Here is a 26,332-nt window from a genome sequence, read left to right as displayed (position 1 = left end):
TTTTGTAAGTCGCCCACAGAATAGGGTTTTTAGCTAAATAAGGAGGATTTGTTGTACCCATTAATCTAGTTAGAGGAAAGGGAGATACCAGAGAAGATTCTAGTCGTAACCAATTGGGTGCGTCTATAGGAGAAGAGGAAGAGATCCATTCAGCTCCCTGACGGAGGAGAAATGCTTTATGATAGTAGAGGAGGTCGGGGAAATTTACACCTCCTGAGTGGGGAGGGGTTTTCAATTTTTGGATAGAGATTCTATGAGGTTTACCATCCCAGAAGAAGTGTGATAGGGCAGATTCTGCTTGTTTGTAGAAGATAGGAGGGAATAAAAGAGGAAACATATTAAAGGCATATGTGATTTTTGGGACCACCATCATTTTAATAGTATCCAACCTCCCCCACCAAGACAAATGAAGAGGAGACAATGCAGAAAGGGTAGTTTTGATCTGAGTAATGAGTTTAGATGTGATTAATTGTGTGGAGGATCTGAGATCCCTGTCAAATGTTAATCCCAGGTACTTAATACCCGAAGAAACCCAAGTGATTGGTTGCGATGGTATATGAAAGGGAGTACACGTATCAGTTAAAGGCATGATTTCGGTTTTATCCCAATTGATTTTGTATCCCGAAAGTGTAGAAAAGTAAGTGATTAGACAAATTAGGGAGAGCAAGGAAGTTTCTGGATCAGACATATACAACAAAACATCATCTGCATAAGCCGATATTTTAAATTCAATATTTGCAATTGTTATACCCTTAATTTCTAAAGAATTTCTAATAGCAGTAAGCAGGGGTTCGAGGGCCAAATTAAATAATAACGGTGAAATGGGGCATCCCTGTCGAGTGCCTCTATGAAGAGTAAATGGAGGCGATATGTCATCATTCACTATGAGTCTAGCTGTGGGAGAGTCATATAATAAAGAGACCATATGTATAAAAGGTTTCGGGAAACCAAATTTGGAAAGAACAGCGAATAGATAAGACCATTCCACCCTGTCAAACGCCTTCTCCGCATCTAGGGAGACCAGAGCTGAGGAACTAGTGGATGACAGGGTGGAATGTAATATATGACATAGGAGCCTGGTGTTATCAGCACCGTATCGGCCCTTAAGGAAACCTACTTGATCTCTGTGTATAAGTTTAGACATAACAAGTTCCATACGGAAAACCAAAATTTTTGCATAGATTTTGTAATCTAAGTTTAATAATGAAATAGGGCGATAATTTTTCACAAGTTGAGGATCTCTATTTGGCTTTGGTAAAACCACAATGTTTGCTTCAAGGAAGCGGTGTTGATTAGACGAGTTTGCCAGGAGACTTTGATAATATGAAAGAAGATGAGGTATCAATAAAAGGGAAAATGATTTGTAGAATTCCGATGTGATGCCATCTGGTCCAGGGGATTTAGCAGGTGGGAGTGAAGTGATGGCTCGGGCAATTTCTGCAGGAGAAACTGGTTGTGATAGAGCCTTTTGCTGAAGTTCTGTGAGTGATGGTAATCTTAGAGAGAGAAGAAAGTTGTTGATATCTTCCTCTGTCGATGTAGTTTCAGAGGTGTAGAGGTCCGCATAGAAGGATCGAAATTCCTCCAGGATATCTTTAGTGGAAGTATGCAGTTGACCAATGTTAGATTTGATGTGGGTGATTCTGTGTTTGGAGCGGCGACCTTTGAGGAAGGTAGCTAATAGATGACCCGCCTTATTGGAGGAAGCATAATAAGTAGCTGATCAACGAAAAATTGTAGCTGATGCCATGGAACTGAAGATTTCATTATATTGAAATTTGAGTCGTTGTAGTTGATTATAAAGAGAAGGATCATGACTAGCATATAAACGAGTCTCATGGGAGTGAATGTCCAGTTCCAATTGATGTAATGTAGCTTTCCTCTTCTTGAGTTGATATGCTGAGTAGCTGATAATCTCCCCTCGAAGCCATGCTTTGTAAGATTCCCAGACCATTGTAAAGTCCATATCTGATGAAATATTAGTGTCAAAGAAGATGCGAGATTCCTTGTTAATGTGAGATAAGAAGGCTTCGTCTTGAAGAAGGAAGTTGTTTAATTTCCAATGTCTAGATTTGGTTATGGATGTCCAGTTAAGGGTACATGAAACCGCTGCATGATCTGAGATGGTAATATCGTGGATTTTAGAAGAAGTGACTAAATTGACAATGTCCTTTGAGCACAGAATATAATCAATCCTGGAGAATGAATGGTGAGGCGCCGAATAGAAGGTGAAGTCTTTGTCTGTAGGATGAAAAATCCTCCAGATGTCTGACCAGCCATATATGTCCATTAAAGTGGTGACCTCTGTTCTGACTCTAAGTTTGGCTGGACGGCAGGAGGAGGACCTATCAATAAAGGGATCTAATGGGAAATTGAAATCCCCCGCAATTATTGTATCTGATGTTAGAGAAGAAGTGCAGACAGTCCGGAAATGTTGAAAGAAAGCAGGATCATCCGCATTAGGAGCGTATATATTAAGGAGCTTCAGAGGTTTTCCAGAAATCGAGCCCTCCACCAAGGACCATCGACCATTCGGGTCGAAATGATTTGAAGAAAGCTGAAAATTTAGTGATTTTTTCATCAAAGTTACTACCCCGTTCTTCTTGTGCAGGGCAGGCGCCGCAAAGCAATGCTGTACCCAACCTCCAGATAGTTTCTGGGCTTCCTCCAGGCTAAGGTGAGTCTCTTGGAGTAGACATATATCGGCATTGAAGTGTTTAAGATAGTGCAAAATTTTTTTCCTCTTAATGGGGCTGTTAATTCCCTTGACATTCAGAGTTAGCAGGTGGATGTTAACCATGGAAATATAGATACAAAATCAGCATGATGATTGAGAAAGGAGCACAGAAGCAGAAGACAAAGCGAAGGTGACAGTCAGCTTCCAAAGCATTAAACAATGATGAAAAAATGAAGGGTAAAGAAAGAAAAAATAAGGATTCATGCTTAAAATGTGGACAAGCTAGAAAACAAACAAAGAACCAGAGTTGGGATCCCATGTTGTCAAGAGGATCTCAGCTTCTTCCTCCTTGGAGCCCTTAATAGTTGTAATATTAAGATAGATACAGCTCCCAGGAGAGATGAGGGAGAGGAGTTGTTAGGCTTACTAATTCAGGTCATAGCTCCCACAGTATCGTCCAAAAATTGTTGCAGGGCAATTGGTTCGTCAAAATTTTTTGTGGTGTTGTGGTATGTTACCCGCATTCTGGCTGGATAAAATAATCCATATTGCGCTCCTATATTCTTGAGCTGAGGTCGCATGGCTAGGAAGGCCTTCCTTTTTTGTGCTGTGGTTTTAGAGACATCAGGAACAAATAATATTCGGTTACCATCTACAGTGAGACCGGGCGACGATTTGGCAGCTTGCAAGATTTGAATAGTTTGTGGATATCTTAGTAGTTTCATTACTATGGGTCTTGGTGGTTTAGCTGGAGTTGGGGGGCCCGAAGGGACCCTGTGTGCCCTCTCAATTTCCAAGTCAGGGATAAAGTTTCAAGTTTATTTATTCATTTGATGAATCGCCTATTAAAATTGCTAGGCGATGTACAAAATCCATATAGAAAGTGATACAGCGAAACTATCGATTGACAATAAAGTTACATAAAATACAGACATGAAGGGGTAGGGAAGGGTTAAAGTTTACAATCTTAAATTTGGTAGAAAAAAAAGGTAGGGAACAAGAGGTAAGGGGCTAAAATCCAAAGCACAGTTCAAAGCATCTTAGAAGCTTGTAAAAGTTTTAGTTATTAAAAGCATCTATAAATAAGTAAGATTTTAAAAGTTTTTTAAAGGATACAATGTTTTTCTCAGATCGAATGTATTGAGGGAGGGCGTTCCACCATTGTGGTCCCATGACCGTAAACATGTCAGATCTACGTGTACCTATAATTTTCAAAGAGGGTACTGACAGCATGTTTTGGCCGGATGATCGAAGAGAACGTTGAGAATTATAAGGAATTAGAAATCGAGAAATAAAAAGTGGTTCGTTGGATGCTAGTGTTTTAAAAATAAGTAATAAGATTTTAAAGGTAATCCTGTGGCTGACTGGTAGCCAATGTGCGTCTTTTAAAAGAGGAGAAACGTGGTCGAACTTTTTGGCGTTATATATTAGTTTAATGGCCGTATTTTGTATTACCTGCAGTCTCCTTTTTTCTTTCTGGGTGATGTTAAGTAAAAGAGCATTGCAGTAGTCTATTTTTGAAATTACTAGGGAGTGAATGAGTATCTTTATCGATGTTGAACTGAGAAATTTGGCGATTGAGCGTATCTGTCGTAGTTTAAAGAAACAGCTTTTAACAGTAAGAGAGATGTGTTCATGGTAGGTTAATTTATCATCTATAGTTACGCCTAGTATTTTAACGGAAGAGACCAAGTTGAGTGAAATATTGTTAAGAATAAAAGGTTTTGACAAGATTATATCTTTTTTCCAAGTGAATAACATTGTTTTTGTTTTATTGATGTTTAATGCTAGTTTATTTGTGTTAAGCCAGTTTTGGATTTTTTCCAATTTGTGGTTGATAGATGTGATATCGGTATTATTTTCTGGGTCCAACGGGTGAATGAGTTGAATGTCGTCTGCATACGAAAACGGTATAAAACCGATAGATTGGCAGATACCTAGTAGAGGTGAGAGAAAAATATTGAACAATAGAGGGAACAGAATAGATCCTTGAGGGATTCCAAATGAGGATGAATAAGATGTGGATTCTTCGTTGTTAAACCTGACTGAGGTGGTGCGGTTGAGTAAGTACGAGTTGAACCATGAAAGAACATTCTCGCTTATTCCTAATTCTTCTAGCCGAGTAAGGAGCAGGTTGTGATCTATAGTGTCGAAAGCTGCGGAAATATCCAAAGAAAAAAGAATGACTGATTTATGGTGATCTAGGTAGTATTGAATATTGGATGTTAGGCCTATTAAGGAGTATTCTGTGTTGTGAAATTTTCTAAATCCTGTTTGGTTGGGGTGTAATGCATTGGTGTTTTCTATGAAGTCAGATAACTGGTTGAAAATCAATTTTTCTGTTAATTTTGCTAAAAATAGTATGTTGGCTGTAGGCCGGTAATTGGAAAGTTCGTTAATGCTGTTTTTATGATTCTTAAGAATAGGAGTGATGATGGCAGTCTTCCATTGAGGTGGAACTGTAGCAGTGAGCAAGCTTTTCTGAATAAGAGAATGAATGAAAGGTCCAAAGTGTGAGAAATGTTTTTTTAGATAAAAAGATTTTGAAACAATGACAAAGTCAAAGAAGCAATGTATTCCTCACTGAAGGCACAGCCAAAAACAGCTTTTAAACAGTTGCGATGAATTGTCCCATTCCATTTCCAAATGCATTCTCTTTTTTTTCTATTGAGAAATGCTTTGTCATTCAAGCATGTGGCTCCTCCCTTGTCCATTTTCTCCTTTTTGTCTTGAGCCTAGGTAGAGAAACAGAGTAGCAGAAAAACAAAAGACAATAGAGGCTATTCCAGAGGTCTACAGGTGCCACCATTGAAGTACATTGCCATAAAAGCATGATTATATTTGCTACTGTTTAAATTATAATTTTAATTAATAAAACCAATGGGACAATATTACTTTCAAACTATGACTTCTTGCATGACCCACACTCAGCATTAACTTTAAAAGCAAGAAGGTACATAACATGAGGGAGGAAGTGACGTCATCACCGCGGATGGGAGCTTGAGCTGAAAGCTCCGTTCGGGCCCGGCGTTCTAACTATCTTTACGCTGTGTAAAAGGCACGATTCTTCTCTTCCCTAGCGGTGGTGAGGTGTGTGAAGGGATAGCGGACCCCATGGCAATGCGCAAAAAGTTGCCCAGCGATAAACCCGGCCAGCGCACGATGGAGCAGGCGCTGGGCCGGGCTGCACGTGGCGGCATGGGCCCGGAGACCAGTAGCGGGGAGGCGGCGAGATTGAGCGGCGCAATCGCCGATATGGTGACAGAGCCCATGCAGGAGTGTGCCTCGCTGGAACCGCTCAAGAAAGCGGACATGCAGCGCTGGATTTCGGAGGTGAAGTCCGAGATATCCGCTGTGGCAGTACAAGTCTGGGAGGCAGTGCAGGAGCTGCGCACTGACCTGGTGGAGGTGGGCACGAGGGTAGAAGTGGTGGAGATGCGGCTGGATAGCTGTGAGGAAAATGTGACTGGAGTGCAAAGATCTTTGGAGACTGCTTCTGCTGACTACCAGCTCCTCATGGATAAGGTCGAAGACCTGGAGAACCGCACCCGGCGTAATAACTTGAGGGTGCGGGGCTTACCTGATTTGCCAGAGTACAAAGATGTTCGCGCTACCACTATCAAGCTGATTCGCTGGCTTCTACAGGACGACACTCTGGAGCCAGGTCTTGAGCGTGCGCATCGAGCTCTGGGACCCCGGACCACAGATCAACCCAAAGATATTGAGCTATGCCTCCAGAGCTTCGTGCTTAACCCCCAGAGACCCAAATATAGAAAAAAACGTAAAAAAATGTTTTCGAACGTTCACATGTTGTTATAGGAGGCTTGTGATCCCTAAATCAGTGTGTTTTTTTTTTATTTTGACATTTTAGTAACTTTTGGGGAGGATGTTGTAAAATTGCAACGCTGGGCCTGTAAGGTAGCAGAATTTCAATAGTGTCACTCTCTCTCTGAACACATGTAAGGAATAATTAAAAGTTTATTTGTACTTTACAGCTTATAAAGACCCACCTAAGTTTATGTATATACACAACAACAATAGTATAATAAAGAAAAAAGTAATTTTTATTATCAATTTAATACAAAAAATGAGTATCATATAAAAACGCAAATTTTTCCCTGTGAAGCGCCCATTGACTTCTATCAGCGGTAATCAAGAAATTTCGTGTTTTTGCACAAAAAATTTCATGTTAGCGCAAATACGGGTAAAAACGGCCACGCTATGAAATAGCACTTGTGCTATCTTCATAGCACGGTTTTGTGAATCGAGCCCTATATGTGCATGTTTTATTTGTTCATTTATTCAGTTATGGTAGTTCCAAAAACAGTTATTTTGCTCTGAAAAGCACAGGCGAACATTGCACTTCCTGCAAAGTGTGTTGGTATAGCCTTTTGCACAGTGTCGGCACCGTCCTCTATCGGCTTTGATGGGAAAATGTCCAATCATGTCCTTGCAAACTTCCTTTGGAGGGTGTGCATTTGACTTTTTGGCTGTCATGGCAGCTGAAGAACCTCCATCATCTGTAAACTGCCTCTTTTGGGAAGTCAAGGTGCCCCCTCTTGATGAAACTGGGCTTGCAGATGGTCGCCCTCGCTTTGACACTGACCCAGCCGTTCCGATCAGGATAAGAGAAGATGCCAACTGGGCCTGAAACATTCTCCTGTTTAGCATCTGTTTCTTTGGGATATCCAAAGCTTTGCAGTCCCTTTTGTACAGGAGCCAAGCATTGATCACAGCTAGGTTAATGGTGTGCCAGAAGATGTAAAGGTACCAGCGGTAGGACTTCAGTGGAAACTTGTATTTTGCTGCAAATGAGTCTAACAAATCCACTCCGCCCATGAATTTGTTATAGGCAGCCACGATATAAGGCCTCTCAACTTCAACAAATCTTTTGGCAGTTTTGTCCCAGCGTTGAATCTTCTCCACTGGTTGTGGGCCAGCAAAGGAAGACACAAGTGTAACCTGTCTGTTGTCAAACCATTTCACAGCACAAATGTTGTGATTTGACTCCACTCTGACATCAAAGCTTCCTCTTCCCTTTTTCTTCAAGCTTTTCTCATCCTCAAGATTACAGTTTGGAAGGCGCACTTGTCTGGCTGTTCCTGTGTAATGAATTCCACAATCCAGCAGCCTAACTATCAATGGGATGCTGGTGAAAAAGTTGTCTGCATAGATCTTGTAGTTGTGACTATGTGGAAGTGTGGAAGCAAGTTTCATCACAACATCCCCTGATAGTCCAAGTTCAGATCTTGCCCGTATTCCATTCACACTGCCTTGGTACACATCAAAATCACAAAGTATACCAGAGATTCCAGTCCTTGCCCACAGCTTGAACCCCCATGGGTTTGGCTTGCCACGCATGTACTGTTTGATGCTGCTGAATTTCCCCCTGAAAGGGATCATCATTTCATCAACAGAGTTATGTTCTTCAGGGACCACTTTTAGGCATTTCTCTCTGAAAGCATCAAGCCATGGTCTGAGTTTCCAGAGTTTGTCACTTTTTTGTTCCATCTCAGACACGGTTAGATTGTTCACAAAATGTAATGATGTCAACAGAGACTGGAATCTGTTTCGTGACATTACATCAGCGACAGGACTGTATCTTGTGTCTGCTTCCCAGTACATACGGACTCCAGGCATTTGGACAAGACCCATCTTCAGATACATGCCAATCATCTGCTCTATTTCCTTTGTGTTTGTGTTTATAGATGATCCTTTCTTCTGAAAACTGTACTGATTTGTGTTATCTGCCAGAGCGTTGATCATATCTTCTGTCACAAACTTCTGAAAGTACTCCAGTGGTGTGCAGAGGGAATGGACATCATTACTCCAAAGCAGGCAACAGGGTTGTATGACTTCATGGCCAGATAAACAGACCTATTTACACATTCAACCATCCAATGGTGTTGCAGAACTGAACAATAGGTTCTATTAGTAATGTACATGAAGTTTTAAAAAGAAAAAAAATGGGGGAGGGTTTATTTTGTAGCCTTAAATGTGATGTTGTAATATTACAACACTGGGTCTCAGGGGAGTGCAGACAAAACCTTGCTATCACTTTGACCCACTGTTGTAAAATTACAACATAGAAATAACCAGCTCTAAATCTCTTAAAATCAGTATATTCAATGATGTCATAAAATCTGCATGATCTACACATATTAATGATCACATAAAAAAATATTTCAAGCTTTTTACTTACTTTAGTCCTGATGTATCCCGTCCAAAACAACAAGATGATATACTCCAAAGCAGGCAACAGGGTTGTATGACTTCATGGCCAGATAAACAGACCTATTTACACATTCAACCATCCAATGGTGTTGCAGAACTGAACAATAGGTTCTATTAGTAATGTACATGAAGTTTTAAAAAGAAAAAAAATGGGGGAGGGTTTATTTTGTAGCCTTAAATGTGATGTTGTAATATTACAACACTGGGTCTCTGTGAGTTAAGGAGCAGATCTTCTGTAGAGCCCGGGAGTTGGGCACGGTTACCTGGGAAGGCCATCGGTTGGAGTTCTATCAGAACCTGGCTGCAGGCACGCTCCAGAAACGCCGGGCATTCAGAGAAGTGACTAAAGCTCTGCAGCGCAGCAATTTGCGCTATCGCTGGACTTATCCTTTTGGGGTAGTCATTTCCATCAATGGAGTCCATACTAAAGTTACCACTGTTCGAGAGGCCCGTGGCTTGCTGCAACAAGCGGGTATTGAGATCCCGGAGGAGGCGGTTCCTGCAGTGGGAGCGGTGTCCAACCGTGTGGGGAATCCTGCCGCCTCCCGATGGCAGAGAGTGGAGAGTGGATCCCGGAGCGGGCGCGGAGGCCAAGGGGGAGGGCCACCTCTTCGAACTACCGCCTCTTCCTCGCATGGCCCCCCTTGAGGGCTGACAGACTGTGTTTGTTTTGTTACTGGTTTTTTTCCCCTCGCACCTGTGTGGGGTGTTTCTGGACTCACCCCTTGAGGCTGTGTTCCTGGGCTCTGAGGTTTGGGTGGGAGCCTTGTGGGGGATGCCTTTGGACTGGTTCTAGTGAGTGGGGTGTGGGGGGGTAGGGGGGTTACGACTGTGCTATGTGGGGATAAAATGAAGGGTGGTGGGGGGGAGTGGGGATTGTTGTTCGGGGAGGGGGTGTTGGGTTGGTGTGTTTGCTTGTGGGGATTGGTGAGGGTGCAGATTCGATAGTTGGCATTTGGTTGTGGGGATTTGAGTAAGGGGCTAAGGGGATGGTTCACTTCCTTGTATGTTGGTGGGAGATCTGTGGACTCTCACTTTGGGGGAGAAGGGGTGGAGGGGAGGGTTGGAGGGGGGGAGAGGGGGATATGGGGACGAATATGGTGGGGTTGGATCTGCATTTTTTCTGATTTATTTGGATTATGGAGGGGTTTAGGTTGGTCTCTTATAATATCCGGGGTCTCAATTCCCCCAATAAGAGACGGGCTTTTTATAGAGAGCTGCTTCGCCTGTGGGCAGATATCTGTTTTGTCCAGGAAACTCATCTACTTCAGTCCCATGAATCACTGGTCCATGATTCTAGATTCCCCCAGGCCTTTTGGGCCTCCCGGGTAGGTACTTCTAAGCGGGGAGGGGTGGGGATTATTATTCGTAAGGGGATTCGTTGTGAAGTGCATAGGGTGGTGCGAGACCCTCAGGGAAGGTATATAATGTTGGAGGCTCTGATTGAGGGGGTTCTGTACTCCCTGGTTAATATCTATGCCCCCAATGAGAGTCAGGGGGCTTTCTTTCGTGAGTTGGTGCCTCAAATTCTCCAGTTTAAGGGGGGGGGGCGCCCTGGTTTTGGGTGGGGATTTTAATCTTACTGTGACCTCTCATTTGGATAATTCGGGGAGGGCAGATCATTATGGGAGAAAGGATCGTAAACTGTTGCAGGAGGCGCTGACTACCCTTAATGTGGTAGATTGCTGGCGGTGGTTGCATCCATCGGTTAGAGACTATACCTATTTTTCGGGGATGCATTCCTCTTACTCCAGAATTGATTATGTTTTTGTGGAGCGGGGATTGCTTCGTCGGGTGGAGTCGACGGGGATTGAATCACTTACGTGGTCGGATCATGCTCCTCTCTGGCTACGGTTCTTGGGGGAGGGGGGTGTTTCGGGACAGAAATTCTGGCGTTTCAGTGACAGTCTTCTAGATGACCCGGAGGTGGGGGCGCAGATAGAGGGGTGGCTACAGGAATATTTGGAAGTGAATGCGGAGTGTGGGGCATCGATGGAAGCGGTTTGGGAGGGGTTAAAGGCTACCCTCAGGGGCAGATTGATTGCTCTGGCTTCTGCCCGGCAGCGTAAACGCAGAGAAGCTGCGGCGGCTTTGCTAATTTTGATATGGAGTTTCCTGGCCAAACACAACACACTTGTGATTCCTCAGGCTCCCTACTCTCAACATGACTCTGGGTGACTTCTGGCTTTTTCCCAAGCTGAAAATGCCCCTGAAAAGGACAAGATTTCAGTTAAGAGAAGACATCATGCAGAATGTGACAGACCAATTGCGAGCAATCTCAAAAGAGGCGCTCCAGTGCTGCTTCCGACAGTGGCAGAACCGTTGGAAGAAGTGTGTGGCAGCCCAAGGGGACTACTTTGAAGGAGATTAATAAAAGATTATGAATAAAGGTCTGATACTTTTTGAACAGCCCTTGTATAACTTTCTGAGATGTATCTTGTATCTTATATTGTAACAGTTGCTCTCTGGGGTATACAATGTTCTATAAGCTGCTTCTCCAAGGGAGAGTGGGAGGGGGCACCTGGTGATTCTACAGCAGGAGGGGAAGGAGTTAGGGGACGTGCATTGATTCTACAGCAGGCAGAGAGGGAGGGAAGTAAGGGGCATGTGGTGATTCTATAGCCAGCTGACTGCCAGGACAAGATCTGACACCTCACCTTGGTAGAGGGAGGGATCGCTCCTGTCCCAGTTTGGCTCACCACACCACTGGACCACCAGGATTTAAGGTGAACCCAAATATAAACAGAAATTCCCATTTTAAAATTCTCAGTTTATATTCGAGTATATATGGTAGGTTTCATAAAAATGGAGCAGTGCAGGTTTTCGGCAACAATGTTTGTTCTAAGTGCTCCTGCACATTTTTTTTTTAGGTGTGTAAAAATGCATGCAAAAGCATTAATTTTGATAAGAATACTGTTTTCTACTCGGATTGACAGGTTGTAGAAAAGGCATTACCTACAGACAACAAATGAATAAAGACTGCCAGAATAGCTCATACTAAATTAATAACATACAGGATTCTGATGCTCTCCAACAGAGCCAGCACTGTTCTGAAATACATTAAATTACTCAATTTATTGTATATTCTTTATTTACAGTCATGTGAAAAAATTAGGACACACCATGAAATATTCAGTTCTTTCTTAAGAAATGTTCACATATCGATGTCAAATCCTTTTTTTAATCTCTTGGAAAAAAAGTGATGCATTTGCAGGTAAGCAACAAAACTTTTCCTTGATTTACTCATGAAACAAAGATATCCTCAAAAATGTGTATTCTAACTGAGGACTAAATTAGGGCACCATACACCCTTTGGCTGAAATAACTGCAGTGAGACGCTTCTTGTAGCCATCTACCAGTCTCTGACATCAGTCTGAGGAAAGTTTGTTCCACTCCTCAATGTAGAATTCTTTCAGCTGTGAGATGTTTGAGGGGTTTCTTGCATGTACAGCCCATTTCAAATCACAATCTCAATGGGATTAAGATCAGGCTTTTGACTCAGCCATTCCAGGACTCTCCATTTCTTAGTGGTGGATTTACTGGTATGTTTTGGGTCATTGTCGTGTTGCAAGGTCCAGTTCCACTTCAGCTTTAATTTTCTTACAGATGGCCTCTGAAACATGGTAAAATTTATGGTGGATTCAATGATGGTGAGCTGGCCAGGTCCCCAAACCATAACACCGCCACCTCCATGCTTCACAGTTTGTCTGAGGTTATTTTCCTAGAATGCTGTATTTGGTGTACGCCAAACATGTCCTCTTTTCTGGTGTCCAAATAATTCAATTTTAGACTCATTTGTCCATAGAACACTATTCCAGAAGTCCTGGTGTTTATCTACATTTTCTTTGGCAAACTTCAGTCTGGTCTTGATGTTTCTCCTTGCACACCTCCCATGCAAGTTAAATTTGTGCAGCCTCTTTCTGATTGTAGACGCATGCACTTGCACATCAACAGTAGCAAGAGCCTGTTGTAGGTCCCGTGATGACATTTTAGGGTTTTTGGAGACTTCTTTTAGCATCTTGCGGTCTACTCTGGAGGTCAACTTGCTTGGATGGCCAGACCTGGGCATGTTGGCAGTTGTTTGGAAAGTCCTCCACTTGGACACTATTTTCCAGACCGTGGAATGGCTAATGTTAAATTCTTTTGAGGTCTTTTTTAAATCCCTTATCAGACTTATAAGCTGCTACAATCTTCTTTTTGAAGGCCTCAGACAGCTCTCTTGATCTCACCATGGTGTTCATTCTCACCGCAGCAGTCATGAGCACACCAAACTAAATGTCTGAAAATGCTGAGTAACGATGTTCTAATCATGTGCACCTGATATGATACACCTGAGCCACTTTAAGTAGGAAGATATGTGGGGGTGTCCTAATTTATTCCTCAGAATACACATTTTTGTGGATATCTTTTGTTTCATGAGTAAATCAAGGAAACTTTTTGTTGTTTACCTGCAATTACATTACTCTTTTCGAGAGATAAATAAAAAAAAAGATTTGACATCGATATGTGAACATATCTTAAGAAAGAACTGAATATTTCATGGGGTGTCCTAATTTTTTCATATGTCTGTATGTTCTGTGTCATCTTTTACTGACATCTTTTACTGACATTTGCACGTCTACCTTCTTAATGCTTTCTTTCTGTATTTGGAATACAGGTTGTATCTGCAGCAGACACTGAATGACTCTGTTGGGAGGAAAATCGTCGTAGATTTCTTGGGCTTCAACTGGAATTGGATCAATAAGCAGCAAGTGAAGCATGGCTGGGGGCAGCTAACTTCTAACCTGCTGCTTATTGGCATGGAAGGTGAGGGGAACAGAGGAAAGTCTTGGGTAGAGGTTTGCATCTAATTCTCTCTCTCATACTTTAAAACTGGAAGGAAACAAATTGGAACTTGCAACAGGCACTATGTCACTTGTAGTCTATCAAATATTATGGCAAAAATAATCAAATTAAAACATCATATAGAGTCCATCCAGCCTGTTTAGCCACAACAACTGCTCAGCTCTCCGTGAGATCATCTGTTCTTGTCCTGTGTTTTCTTGAATTCAGATGATACTACCATTATTTATTTCTATTCTGTCTGTACCACCTCTTCTGATATGCTGTTTTGCACATTCATTACTTATGGTATGTTCTGTGGTAATATACTTGTTAATCTGTGCATTAGGACAATGGTATTCAACCCAGTCCTCAGGGACCACCTGGCCAGTCGGGCTTTCAAAGTCTCTGTCATCCATATTCATTGTGGATATCCTGAAAACCAATTGGCAAGGTGGCCCCTGAGGACTGGGTTGAATACCGCTGCATTAGGGCATATTTCATGGAAATGATGTGATGTAGAACCATCACCTTGTTAGCACATCTTTATTAACACATTAAGGGCTAGATTCACTAAGCTTTCTGATCGTGTACCAATCGGTTTGCGACCGCGACCCGATTCACTAACCTGTGGCCGATCAACCTCCGATCCGATTCCAATCCATGCATGAAAATAAGGGGGAATGGCATGTAAAGTAGGCAGGCAGTGATTTACTAAACAAAATCTGGAACACCGACTGGGCTGGCCGATCAACAAAAAAATAACTGCTGGGGACCAATCGCTCACGTCCTTTCTGACTACCCTCTCCTGCTCTCTGCCGCCCTGCCCCGATTCTCTGCCACCCTGCTCAGTGCTCTTTGCCCCGACTGATTCTCCGCTCTCTGCCACCCTGCTCAGTATAAAAACTCCTGCTCTCTGCGCTGACCCGATTCTCTACTCTCTGCCACCCTGCTCAGAAAAACTTCTGCTCTCTGCCCCGAATCTCTTCTTGCCACCCCGACTAGCCACCCTGCTTGTGCCCCGACTCTCCTCTCACCGCCCTGCTCTCTGCCCCGACTCACTGCCCTGCGTCCTGAATCTCCTCTTCCCGCCCCAATTCTCCTGCCCTTCCCCTGCAGTGCAAGCCCGTGGTTTTAACCCGTGAACTATTAAAATTTTTTTTTAAAAAAAAAGCAGCTCTGTAAGCATGCACAGACTATCTATCCATCTATCTATCGGGTTCCTTGAAACAGAACTACAGAACTGCGAAACATAGTCCATGTCGGGACTTGTTAAGAACTTTCAAAAGATAAGTGGAAGAGTTTTTCTTTTCCTTTTTGCCATTGCTAGACTATTTTTATCACAGAATCAGCACATTAGCACTTTATTTAATATCTCCATACACAGTGATTGTGCGGTGGGTTTGGCTATAGGAGCTTTGGCTTCTAGCTGAATCACACTTTTCTGAGTGTATGTGACAAAGTATAGAATCTCTTTATAATACGTATTTAAAAACTAATTTTTGGTTATCTAGGAGTTCTTTATAGTATTAACATTTTAGTCATTTTTGACCTCCTATCTCTACAACATTTGGTAACTCAATCCCCCTACCACCCACTAGACTTTTTTCTACAGCCACATATATTTATTTATTTTGTTTTTATTTCCTCTCCATTTTTAAATCTTTTTCCCTTTCAAATGTTTTTGCAACATTTTTGTGTTTATCTTTGGTTTTCTTTGTCTTTAATACTTTTCCAGTTCAGATCTTTATCCCTTCTCGTCCTTATCTATCCCCCTCACTGTCTTTACCCCCTCTCCTCATGTTTTTCTTTGCATTTTGCTAACAATTTTCAGCTCCTTTGATACTATGTTCTCTTGCTGGCTTTTGCTTGTCTCTTCTGCATCTGTTCCCCCTCCCTGCCTTGACGTGGTGTATTCCACCAGCACCCTGCATGTGGGGTTTTAGCTTTAGCACCAGCATAGAAACACATCTTTTTTTTTTTATTTATTAATTTTCCATTCTTACAGCAATTAATTCACATATAATATAATTAATTATTACATAACATTTATAATTACAATCAATACATCATATCATAAATAATAAATCCCTCCCCTTTTTTCAATTCTTATTTCCAAAAATTATACAAATCCCTCCCCAATCCTATATATCTACTACCAATGTGCTAAGAAATCTGATCAGTAGAATAATTAGTCAATGGTTGCCATATTTTCTTAAAATTATGAAGATTCCCTTGTTGTAACGCTATTACTTTTTCCATTTTGTATATATGACAGACAGAGTTCCACCAGAATGTATAATTTAATTTGGTATAGTCCTTCCAATTTTGAGTTATTTGTTGCATGGCGACTCCTGTCAATATTAATAGCAGCTTATTATTATTTGCTGAGATTGGACTCTGAGTTCTCATTGCAGTGCCAAATAGTATGGTGTCATATGAGAGTCCTACATGATTTTCTAATAACTTATTAATTTGGGGCCAAATTAAATGCCAAAAGGCATTTACACAGGGACAGAAAAAAATTAAATGATCTACCGTCCCTACTTCTATTCTACAATGCCAGCATCTATTGGATCTAGTACTATCTATCTTTTGCAGGCGCGTAGGGGTCCATAACACTCTATGTAACAAGAACATCCATGTTTGATTCATAGATGCTGACCTTGTAGACCTTAATCTCCAGGACCAAAATCGTGGCCATTGAGAAGCAGAAATTGTCTGTCCAATCTCAATACTCCAAATATCCCTAAGTCCAGTTTTCTTTTTTTTATTTAAAAATCCATATAACAATTTATACCATTTTGCGGCTTGGTGACCCAAAAAATCCGCCTGGAAACATAAAACCTGCAGACTATATTGAGTATTAAGATCTTTCCAATCAGGGAACCCTGCCTGAATGGCCTGCTTCAATTGCATCCATTTAAAATATTGTGTTTTATTTAAACCAAATTTATTTTGCAATTGTGAAAAACTAAGCATTGATCCTTCTGAAATGACATCATTCAATGTCCGTATACCTGCAATTATCCATTGTTTCCAGACGATCTTAAATCCGCCAATCTTGATCCTGGAGTTTACTCAAATAGATTGATTTAGTGATTTAGCTATTGGTTCTGGTGATAGATTACTGATATATCTTAATGTTTTCCAAGTATCTAATAAAATTCTGTTATCTTTGTATCTTCTAGGCATTGTTATACTAATTAAATGTTCTAAATGTAATGGGAACAGGAGCCGCCATAGAAACACATCTTTTTGTTTTATAAATCTTTATTCATTTTCTTATGTTACAACAAGTGTTTTAAATAAATTCATTATAAACTTGAATAATCACACTTGATTAACTTACAGATTAATATCAAATTTAAAATTTCTTTAGAAAATCAATATTTTATAAAGTTATAATATTATGTAAGATATTTAAATTAATATAATTATTATTGAATATAATAATTTCCCCTCCCTCCCTCCCTATCAATACTGAATGAGAAATCTTTATTCATTTTCATATGTTACATCAACAATATAAATTCATACTAATATTTCAGAAAACTAAATTTATATAATTCTTAGTTAATATAATAATATCCCATCCCCTCCCCCCTCCCTTCTATTCAGTAATACATGAATAAAATTTTTAAATGCTATTCTTTCCATATTTCATATTATAAATCAAGTATTAATATATTATATAATATTTAGAGATATGATCCCTTTTTCTTCTAATCAAATTCTATTCATGGGAAAATTAATCATTCTTTACAATATTCAGTTAATGGTCTCCATATTTTTTGAAATTTATCTATATGTCCTTTTTGTGTTGCTATAGTGAGCTCCATTTTGTATATATGACATACAGAATTCCACCAGAATGTATAATTTAATCTGTCATGTTTTTTCCAATTGAATGTGATTTGTTGTATTGCTATTCCAGTTAAAATAAAAAGAAGTTTGTTATTACTTGATGATATTTGACTTCTTGCTCTCATAGTTGTTCCAAATAATATGGTATCATATGTCAAGGCTATCGGATTTTCTAACATCCTATTTATTTGGGGCCAGATTGATTTCCAGAATGTTAAGATGAATGGACAATAGAATAAAAGATGATCTAATGTCCCAATTTCAACATGACAATGCCAGCATCTATTTGACCTAGAGCTATCTATTTTTTGTAATCGAACAGGGGTCCAGAAAGCTCTATGTAAAAGAAAAAACCAAGTTTGTCTCATAGATGCTGATACCGTACATTTTAGCCTCCAAGACCAAAGTCGTGGCCATTGAGATGCACTAATTTGGTGCTTTATCTCAATGCTCCAAATGTCTCTAAGACCATTTTTTGGTTTTTTATTTATATAACCGGATATTAATTTATACCACTGTGCAGCTTCATGACCTGTTGAATTAATCTGGAAACACAGGAATTCCAAACTGTGATAATTAGTAAGATTTTTCCATTCAGGGAACCCTACCTGAATGGATTGCTTCAATTGCAACCATTTAAAATATTGTGTTTTTTTAAGATCAAATTTATGTTGCAATTGTGGAAACTCCAGCAACTTTCCATTTTTTATTATATCATCTAAAATACGAATACCTGCTGTCATCCAGTTTTTCCAGATTATTTTGAAACCGCCTATTTTGATCTTGGGGTTTAACCAAATCGTTTGAGTTGTTGATTTACTAATTGGAATAGGAGTTAGATTACTTATATATCTTAAAGTTTTCCATGTATCCATGAATATTTTATGTTCTTTGTATAGCCTTGGCATTTTGATACTAACTACATGACTGAGACGTAAAGGAAACATGAGTCTCCATTCAAGCCAGAACCAATCTGGAATATTATCAGTGGGCTCTGGGAGGATCCAATACATACCTTGACGTAAAATATAGGCTTGATGATACCTATAGAAGTTGGGAAAATTTACCCCTCCCTCCGCAATTGGTCTTTGTAATGTCACTAAAGCAATTCTGGGATTTTTCCCAAGCCAAATAAATTTTGTCAATACCTTATTTAACTTTGTATAAAAAGATTCTTGAAAGAAAACTGGTATCATTCCCATTTGGTAACAAACTACAGGTAAGATCATCATTTTAACTGTTTGTACTCTTCCCCACCAAGATAAATGTAAAGGATTCCATTGTTCACACATCTCTGTCACTTTTTGTAATAAACATTTTTCATTAATTTTCATTGTGTCTTCTAAATCTTTTGAAATCCAAATTCCAAGATATTTAATAGTATCCTCCTTCCAAACAAAAGAGAATGTATTAAATAAACCTTTTGTACAGTGTACATTTAATGGAAGTATTTCTGATTTATTCCAATTTATCTTATACCCTGAAAACTTTCCGAATTTATCAATTAGTTCAAGCAATTGTGGAATGGTGGATTCTGGATTCCTCAAATATAATAATAAATCATCAGCATAAGCTGATATTTTGTATTCTCTATCTGAATGAGGTATACCTTGTATTTCCTTTACTTGTTGGATTGCTAATATTAAGGGTTCTAAAACTATATCAAACAGTAAAGGAGACAAGGGACATCCTTGTCTAACTCCTCTCTGTAGATTAAATTTTTCTGAAAATGTATTATTTATATATAATCTAGCAGAGGGGGAGCTATATAATGTTTGTATCATTTGTATGAATCCAGGACTTATACCAAACCATTCCATAGCCTGATACATAAATGTCCATTCTATTCTATCAAAAGCCTTTTCTGCATCTAAAGAAACAGCAAAAGTAGGCTCATTCATTTTCTTTGTTAAGTATAACATATGGAATGCTAATCTGGTATTATGAGATGAATGTCTTTGAGCAACGAATCCTGTTTGAGGCATACCTATAATATGGGGAAGAGCATTAGCCAATCTTAATGCAAGTATTTTTGCTAATATTTTTCCATCTACATTTATTAAAGATATTGGCCTATAGTTTGAAACCAATGTGGAATCTTTATTTGGCTTTGGTAAAACAATAATTAAAGATTCTGCTATAGTGCCATTTATACATCCTTTATTAAGTTGATATTGAAAAAGATTTAATAAATAGGGTAATAATAAATTTTGAAATGTTTTATAAAATTCCACTGTATATCCATCACCACCTGGAGCGGATCCAACTCTAAGGGATTTCAAAGCTGTTTCTAATTCTTTTAATGATATTGGCTCTTCCAAACTTCGTTTTATATGTTCAGGAACTTTTGGACCCTCTAACATTTTCAGAAATTCTAAACCATCTTTTTCTTTATTTAAATAAGTCTCGGAAGTATAAAGAGATTTATAAAATTTTAGAAATTGTTTTAAGATAGGTTCAATTTGTGTTAATGTGTCACCTTTTTCATCTTTTATAGCAATTATTTTTGATTTCTTTTTTTTCGCTTTGAGATAATTTGCCAATATTCTTCCCGATTTATTTGAGTTTCCATAATACAATGCCTGCTGGGAGAATAAATCTTTTCTTATTATCTTTGATGAGAATTCATTGTATTTTACTTTAAGTTTTAATAATTCTTGTTGTATAGAATATTCCCATTTTTCTATTAATTTTGATTCTAAAATTTTTATTTCTGTTTCCAAATTAGAAAATTGTTTTCTATTTTGTTTATTAAGATAAGCCGAATAAGAAATAATTTGTCCTCTTATTGATACCTTAAAAGCATCCCATAATATTTCCCTAGAGATTTCATCTTTATCATTTATTTGAAAATAATCTTTCATTTTTGTTTGAAAATTCTCACAGAATATTGGGTCAGCAAGCAATGTATTATCAAATTTCCATATTGGTCTATTTGTATTTTGATCTGTGATTTTAATTTCAATCCACACTCCACCATGATCAGATAATATGATTGGATCAATGGCAGCTTGTGTTACTTGATGTGCTAGGTGTTTTGATATAAATATATAATCTATTCTTGAAAAAGAATTATGAACATGAGAACAGAAAGAAAATTCCCGTCCATTAAAATGAAGTATTCGCCAAATATCTGTCAAATTACAAGTTTGTACCAAATTATCTAGTCCCGTCGATTTCATATATCTACTTGGGTTTTTGTCTAATAAAGGATCCATAACAGCATTAAAATCCCCAGCTACTATTAGATTTGAAGTAGCCAGTGGTAAGATCAGTTGTTGAAGAGTCTTAAAAAATTCATTTTGTTTTGAATTAGGGGCATATATATTAAACAACGTCATGGTTGTATTTCCCATGCATATTTCCACTTTTACCCATCTGCCATGAACATCTGATTCTTTTAATTTAAATAAAGCTGAGCATTTTTTATTCACTAGAATAGCAACACCTGCTTTTTTCCCTATGGCTGGTGAATAAAAACAATGCTTTATCCAACCACCTGTCAACTTATTAGATTCAATGTTTGAAAGGTGGGTCTCTTGTAAGCAACATAAATCTGCATTTTGCCTTTTTAAGAACAGTAATGCTTTTTTCCTTTTTATAACATGATTTAGACCATTAACATTCAAAGATATTATTTTAAGAGACATTTATAATTATAATTTTTATAATATATTTTCTATATAATGATATATAATGTTTTTTATTAATATATTTTCCCAATATATTTAATAAATTATAATTTCCTTTTATTATTTCTATATCTCCTATATATCTTTCTTTCCCATTCCCTCCCGTATCCCTATTTCCCTCCCTCCCCTCCCCCTCTTATTAAATACGATTACTTGGGTACGCAAGATGAGGTTAGGTTAAAATAACTCCCCCAAGCTAAATTAAAATATTCTTTATTTACTACTAATAATTTATCTCCCTTTATCTAATATATTTCCTATATATCTAGCAAATAAATAATTTTCTTATATAAATTTTATATAAAAAGTTAATGTATTTAAATCCATATAAGAAAATATTATCTTATCTTTTGATAAATCTATATAAGATTTATCAATGAGATTTACAATCTTGCATAAATTTATCAAGAATCAACTTTACATTCATTATACTGATATCTAATAATATTATTTTAATAGTACTATGTGGATCATGAAGTGGAGTCTGTGTGTCTTAAAATGTCTTTATATAGGTATGTTTGTTGCAATCAGTCTATTTTTCAACCTTTACTCCAATTTGTGTTGTGAGGAAGAGATTTAGGTAAAATTCCCAGTTGTAAGACTCCTAGATTCTTTTCTTTCCCCCAATTTCTGTCTCCAAAAACGTTTTTGTGTTGCCTATTCAGTTCAACCTTGTAGGATTCAGTATTCCTCTCTCATTGTTTCTGCTAAATAGTCCAAGACATTCATCATTCCCTCAAGAGAGCAAGTAATGAAGATGTATTGAGGACAGCCCGTCAGTCAAAGTGCCAGAGAAATAAAAGCGCTGAATAACTTTGAAGCTAGTTCAGTATTTGAGAAGGAGAAAATCAGTTACACCTTACATACAGCACAGTCTTTTTGGATTTATTCTGTGTTATTCCAGACTGAATCTCCTCTCTTTCATAACAAACTTAGCAACATTTTAGAATCAAAACGGAAGCACTTCCTTTTACAGGATATTCTCTCTGTCAACCAATCTCTTTTTGTTTTGTATTTTGTAACTCCCCAGCAGCGTGATTGGAGATTTTTCCTGTCCATCAACCACATTTCCTGTTTGTATATAACCACTCCCATATTTAGTTACCATATTTACTTCTCTGTAAATTTTTCATTCGGATCTCCATTTAATCCACGTTTTCTTCTGTAAGTACATTTTCTTCAAAATGTTTATAAAACTTTCCTTTAAAAAGTATAAGTTTATGTACTTTTATAAAGTTTGTTTTATTTCTTTTATTTCCTTCATAGAATGTTGGTTTTGTATAGTTCCATGTGTGTGCTGCAGCACATGTAGTTTCAGTCCGTTGTTTTTTGAATCCACTTCAAAGTTCTAAATTTTAACTGTAAGTCATATTATTAATAAAATCAATTCTTATATGGTGAATATTTTAGTAAAGTATTAACAGATCTATACATACTCATTTTTCTCATTAGGTTTTCCATTAAGATGTTTAGGATGTCATGGGTTGTTCATATTGATCCAGAAATTCTTGTAGTTTTGCTGGATCTGTAAAATTCTGAGTTTTATTTGCAATAGTGATCTTCATTATTGCTGGATAAAGGAGCCCATATCTAGCTCCTAAAGATTTCAGTTGTGGTCTCATATCTAAAATTTTTTTCCTTTTTAATGCAGTTTCCCTCGCAAAGTCAGGGACAATATGTATTTTTGAATCTTGACATTTGAGATTTTTATTTTCTTTAGCTAATTGACAGATTTCCAGCGCTTGTTGATGTCTCAGTAGTTTGAATATTAATGTCCTTGGTCCAGTTTGTGAAGTTTTCCTTTGTGTTGGTATCCGGTGTGCCCTTTCGATTTCCAGTGGTGTTTTAAATTTTAATGGTAGCACTTTAGGTAGAAAGTGTTCCAAAAAAGTAATAGGATTATTTTTTTCTACCCCTTCCGGTATTCCTATTATTCTTAAATTATTTCTTCTTTCACGGTTCCGGCTGTCTTCAAGGTCTTTTTTAATTTCTTCTACCTCTTTCCATATGATTTTGTTTTGTCTTGCGTTCAGATTAAGTTGTTCAAGGTTATCCTCTATTAAGTTTATTCTGTTTTCCGTCACTTCCACTCTTTTAGTTAATGCTGCTGCATCTTCAATAGCTTTTTGTAGTTTTTTGTTGCTGTCCAGAACAATTTCTTTAATTTGTCTTAATTCTTCCATTACATCGAGGTTGTCATCTGATGGCAGTGGAGCTTTTGAAGGAGTGATGCTTGGCTCCGGTTTTGATCGTTTATTACTTCCTGTACCGGATCCTCCTGCTCCTAAATCGCTTTTGTTCTGTTTGCTAGACGTCATTGTCTTTCAATATTTAGATATTTTTCTTTTGAATTTTGATTTTTTTTTTTTAGTAATTTCAAAAATTATAGCTTTTGATCATGGAGCTATTCGTTTACCCGACCATCGGGATGCGCGTCCAAGCCACGCCCCCCCATAGAAACACATCTTAATGAGCACACATCAACTGATTTTTACCTTTTTGCATATACAGTGGTACCTTGGATTACGAGCATAATCCGTTCCAGGAGCATGCTCGTAATCCAAAATGCTCGTATATCAAAGCAAGTTTCCCCATAGGAAGTAAGGGAAACTTGCTTTGATATGTTCCCACCCCAAACCTTCCCCCCCCCCGAGGCCAGCAGCGCTGCTCCCCTCCCCCCCCAAGAGAACCGGCATAGCTCCCCCTGAAGGGCCCCCTCCCGCGAATGGGTACCCTCCCCCCCGCGATCCAGCACTCCCCCCTGCCGCCATCGGGCACCCCCCGCCGCCACCTGAGATCCCCCAACCCACCCGAACCCTCTTCTTACTTCCAGTGTAGCCTCCGCATCGGTATCGCCGGCATCAGCATGTCCTGTGCCCGAAAATCTGCTTCCTGTGCCGGGCCTTGAGCATGCACGCATGCTCAAAGCCCGGCACAGGAAGCAGATTTTCAGGCACAGAACATGCTGGTGCCGATGCGGAGGCTACACTGGAAGTAAGAAGAGGGTTCAGGTAGGTTGGGGGATCTCAGGTGGCGGCGGGGGGGGTGCCCAATGGCGGCGGGGGGGGGGGGGGTGCCGGTTCTCGGGGGGGGGGGGGGCGCTCATACAGCGAGGCAAGCTCGGTTTACGAGGCACCAAATTTGCGAATGTTTTGCTCGTCTTGCAAAGCACTCGCAAACCAGTGCACTCGTAAACCGAGGTACCACTGTAAATCTTTATTCTCCTGTGCCCCTCTATGATGTCACAGTTTAAAAGCTATTTACAAAATATTTATGACCATTGCTAGGCACATGGGTTTGACAAAAGACAGTATCCTACTACTCATAAGGAGTGTTACAGCTGGGAAGTATCCTTCCATACAGCAGAGCAGGGAAAGGGAAGAAGTAGTCATGCCTCATAGGACCTTTGCCCCAAATTCAATAAAGCTCTGCTGCTCACTTTATGTTACCTGAGAAATTGCTTTTCCCCCCCCCCCCACCCCATGCCTGTTTATCCAGCTATAATTGGAAGTTGCCATACAGATCACCAATTACTGTTGTTGCATTGATTTACAGGGAATGTGACGCCAGCACACTATGATGAGCAGCAGAACTTCTTTGCTCAGATTAAGGGTTACAAGCGCTGTATCCTGTTTCCGCCCGATCAGTTTGAGTGTCTTTACCCTTATCCTGTACACCATCCGTGTGACAGGCAGAGCCAGGTGAGTGGCCGACACCTTGGGAACTTTGGCACACCACTGTCATTCACTCTAAGGCAGATCTGTGCACACTAACAGAGAGGTCCAGCATCTGGTTTTCCTCCATGTTCCCTCTTTCACCTGTACACTAGTATTGCCGTAATTTAACACACACGTTTTATCCTGTTATGTTGCTCTGCAGATGTCACCTGTCCAAAGCCACAATTTAGAAGCCCCATTCTGTAGCAACCTGGGATTTCTTATGCTATGTACCTTTAAGGTTCTCCTGCCTCCTCCTCCTCCTCTGCCAGGTGGACTTTGAGAATCCTGACTACGAGAAGTTCCCAAACTTCAGGAATGTGGTCGGCTATGAAGTGGTGGTGGGACCTGGTGATGTGCTGTATATTCCTATGTACTGGTAAGATCATTCTTTTCTGTCTCAACTCTGATTCCTTTATTTAGCCATCTCTTTGTCACTGAACTACAGGGCTGAAATTGGTAGCTGAGCACAAGGTTAAAATGTATGTCAACTGAAGGAGAGTACCAATAAGTTAAGTATTTCTTAGGTAACATGACAGCTCAAGACCGAAGCATAGTGGAGCTACTGAATCTCTGACAGCATGAATGGGCATGTTTTCCAGGGGGCAGCTAGCTAAGCTAATTCTAAGAGTTGCTATATTTTGTCTATTTAGGACCATGTTTGGCTGTAGATATTGGGGTGATGATAGAACTTAAATATTCTGTGAATATTCTAAGCATTTAAAGATGGTGCCTCACCACTGCTGCTTAGAGTATAATTGCTGAATGGGGATGAAAAGCTGCTTGACTGGTTCAAGTTTCAAGTTTAGTTAAAATTTCTTATACTGCCCAATCAAGCCTTCTAGGCGGTGTACAAAAATGCCAAAACAATGTGCCAAATAAAATACATTTTAAACAGAAACAGACCAGGGGAAATTACAGTTTTTAAAGACATTGTGGATGTTTTGGTTTTTACAGGTCTATTTATTGCACAATAAGTAGCTCTGTTAAACGTTTAGAAGATAATTAGGGTCTGGAGAATAATTGTATGTGATGTCTGAGGAAGACAGGAAGGAGTACAATTCATTTTGATGATGTCATAGAGTGTAAAACAGTGCCTCAAATGGTTTAAGCTCTAGCACACTAAACGGAGCAAATGTTTTTCATGGCACATTGTAATTGAAATTATAAAATTGAAAAACAAAAATTTAAATTTGAGTTATTTATTTAAAGTTCTTTAAGCAATGTATGGGTAATTGTAACAATAGTAAAATTAAAGTAGATAGAATATAATTGTTAATCAATACGATGGATGAGCTTGTTTTTGAGTGCAAATTAACTCAAAA

At 39.1% G+C, this 26,332-nt stretch overlaps 1 protein-coding gene across 2 annotated transcripts in view; it reads left to right on the top strand.

Annotated features, from left to right (window-relative positions):
* The window catches only part of HIF1AN (hypoxia inducible factor 1 subunit alpha inhibitor), a 96,996-nt gene that overhangs the window by 29,761 nt on the left and 40,903 nt on the right, over nucleotides 1-26,332 (top strand). For both annotated transcript variants that reach the window (XM_033940652.1, XM_033940653.1), the window contains exons 3-5: nucleotides 13,569-13,717; nucleotides 24,847-24,992; nucleotides 25,280-25,386. In XM_033940652.1, the coding sequence (XP_033796543.1) occupies nucleotides 13,569-13,717; nucleotides 24,847-24,992; nucleotides 25,280-25,386 (402 nt within the window). The remainder of the gene's footprint in view (nucleotides 1-13,568; nucleotides 13,718-24,846; nucleotides 24,993-25,279; nucleotides 25,387-26,332) is intronic.

This window comes from Geotrypetes seraphini, chromosome 4, assembly GCF_902459505.1.
Source record: "Geotrypetes seraphini chromosome 4, aGeoSer1.1, whole genome shotgun sequence".
Taxonomy (NCBI): domain Eukaryota; kingdom Metazoa; phylum Chordata; class Amphibia; order Gymnophiona; family Dermophiidae; genus Geotrypetes; species Geotrypetes seraphini.
The sequence above is the reverse complement of the archived record's forward strand: the minus strand, read 5'-3'. Positions and strand labels throughout refer to the sequence as shown.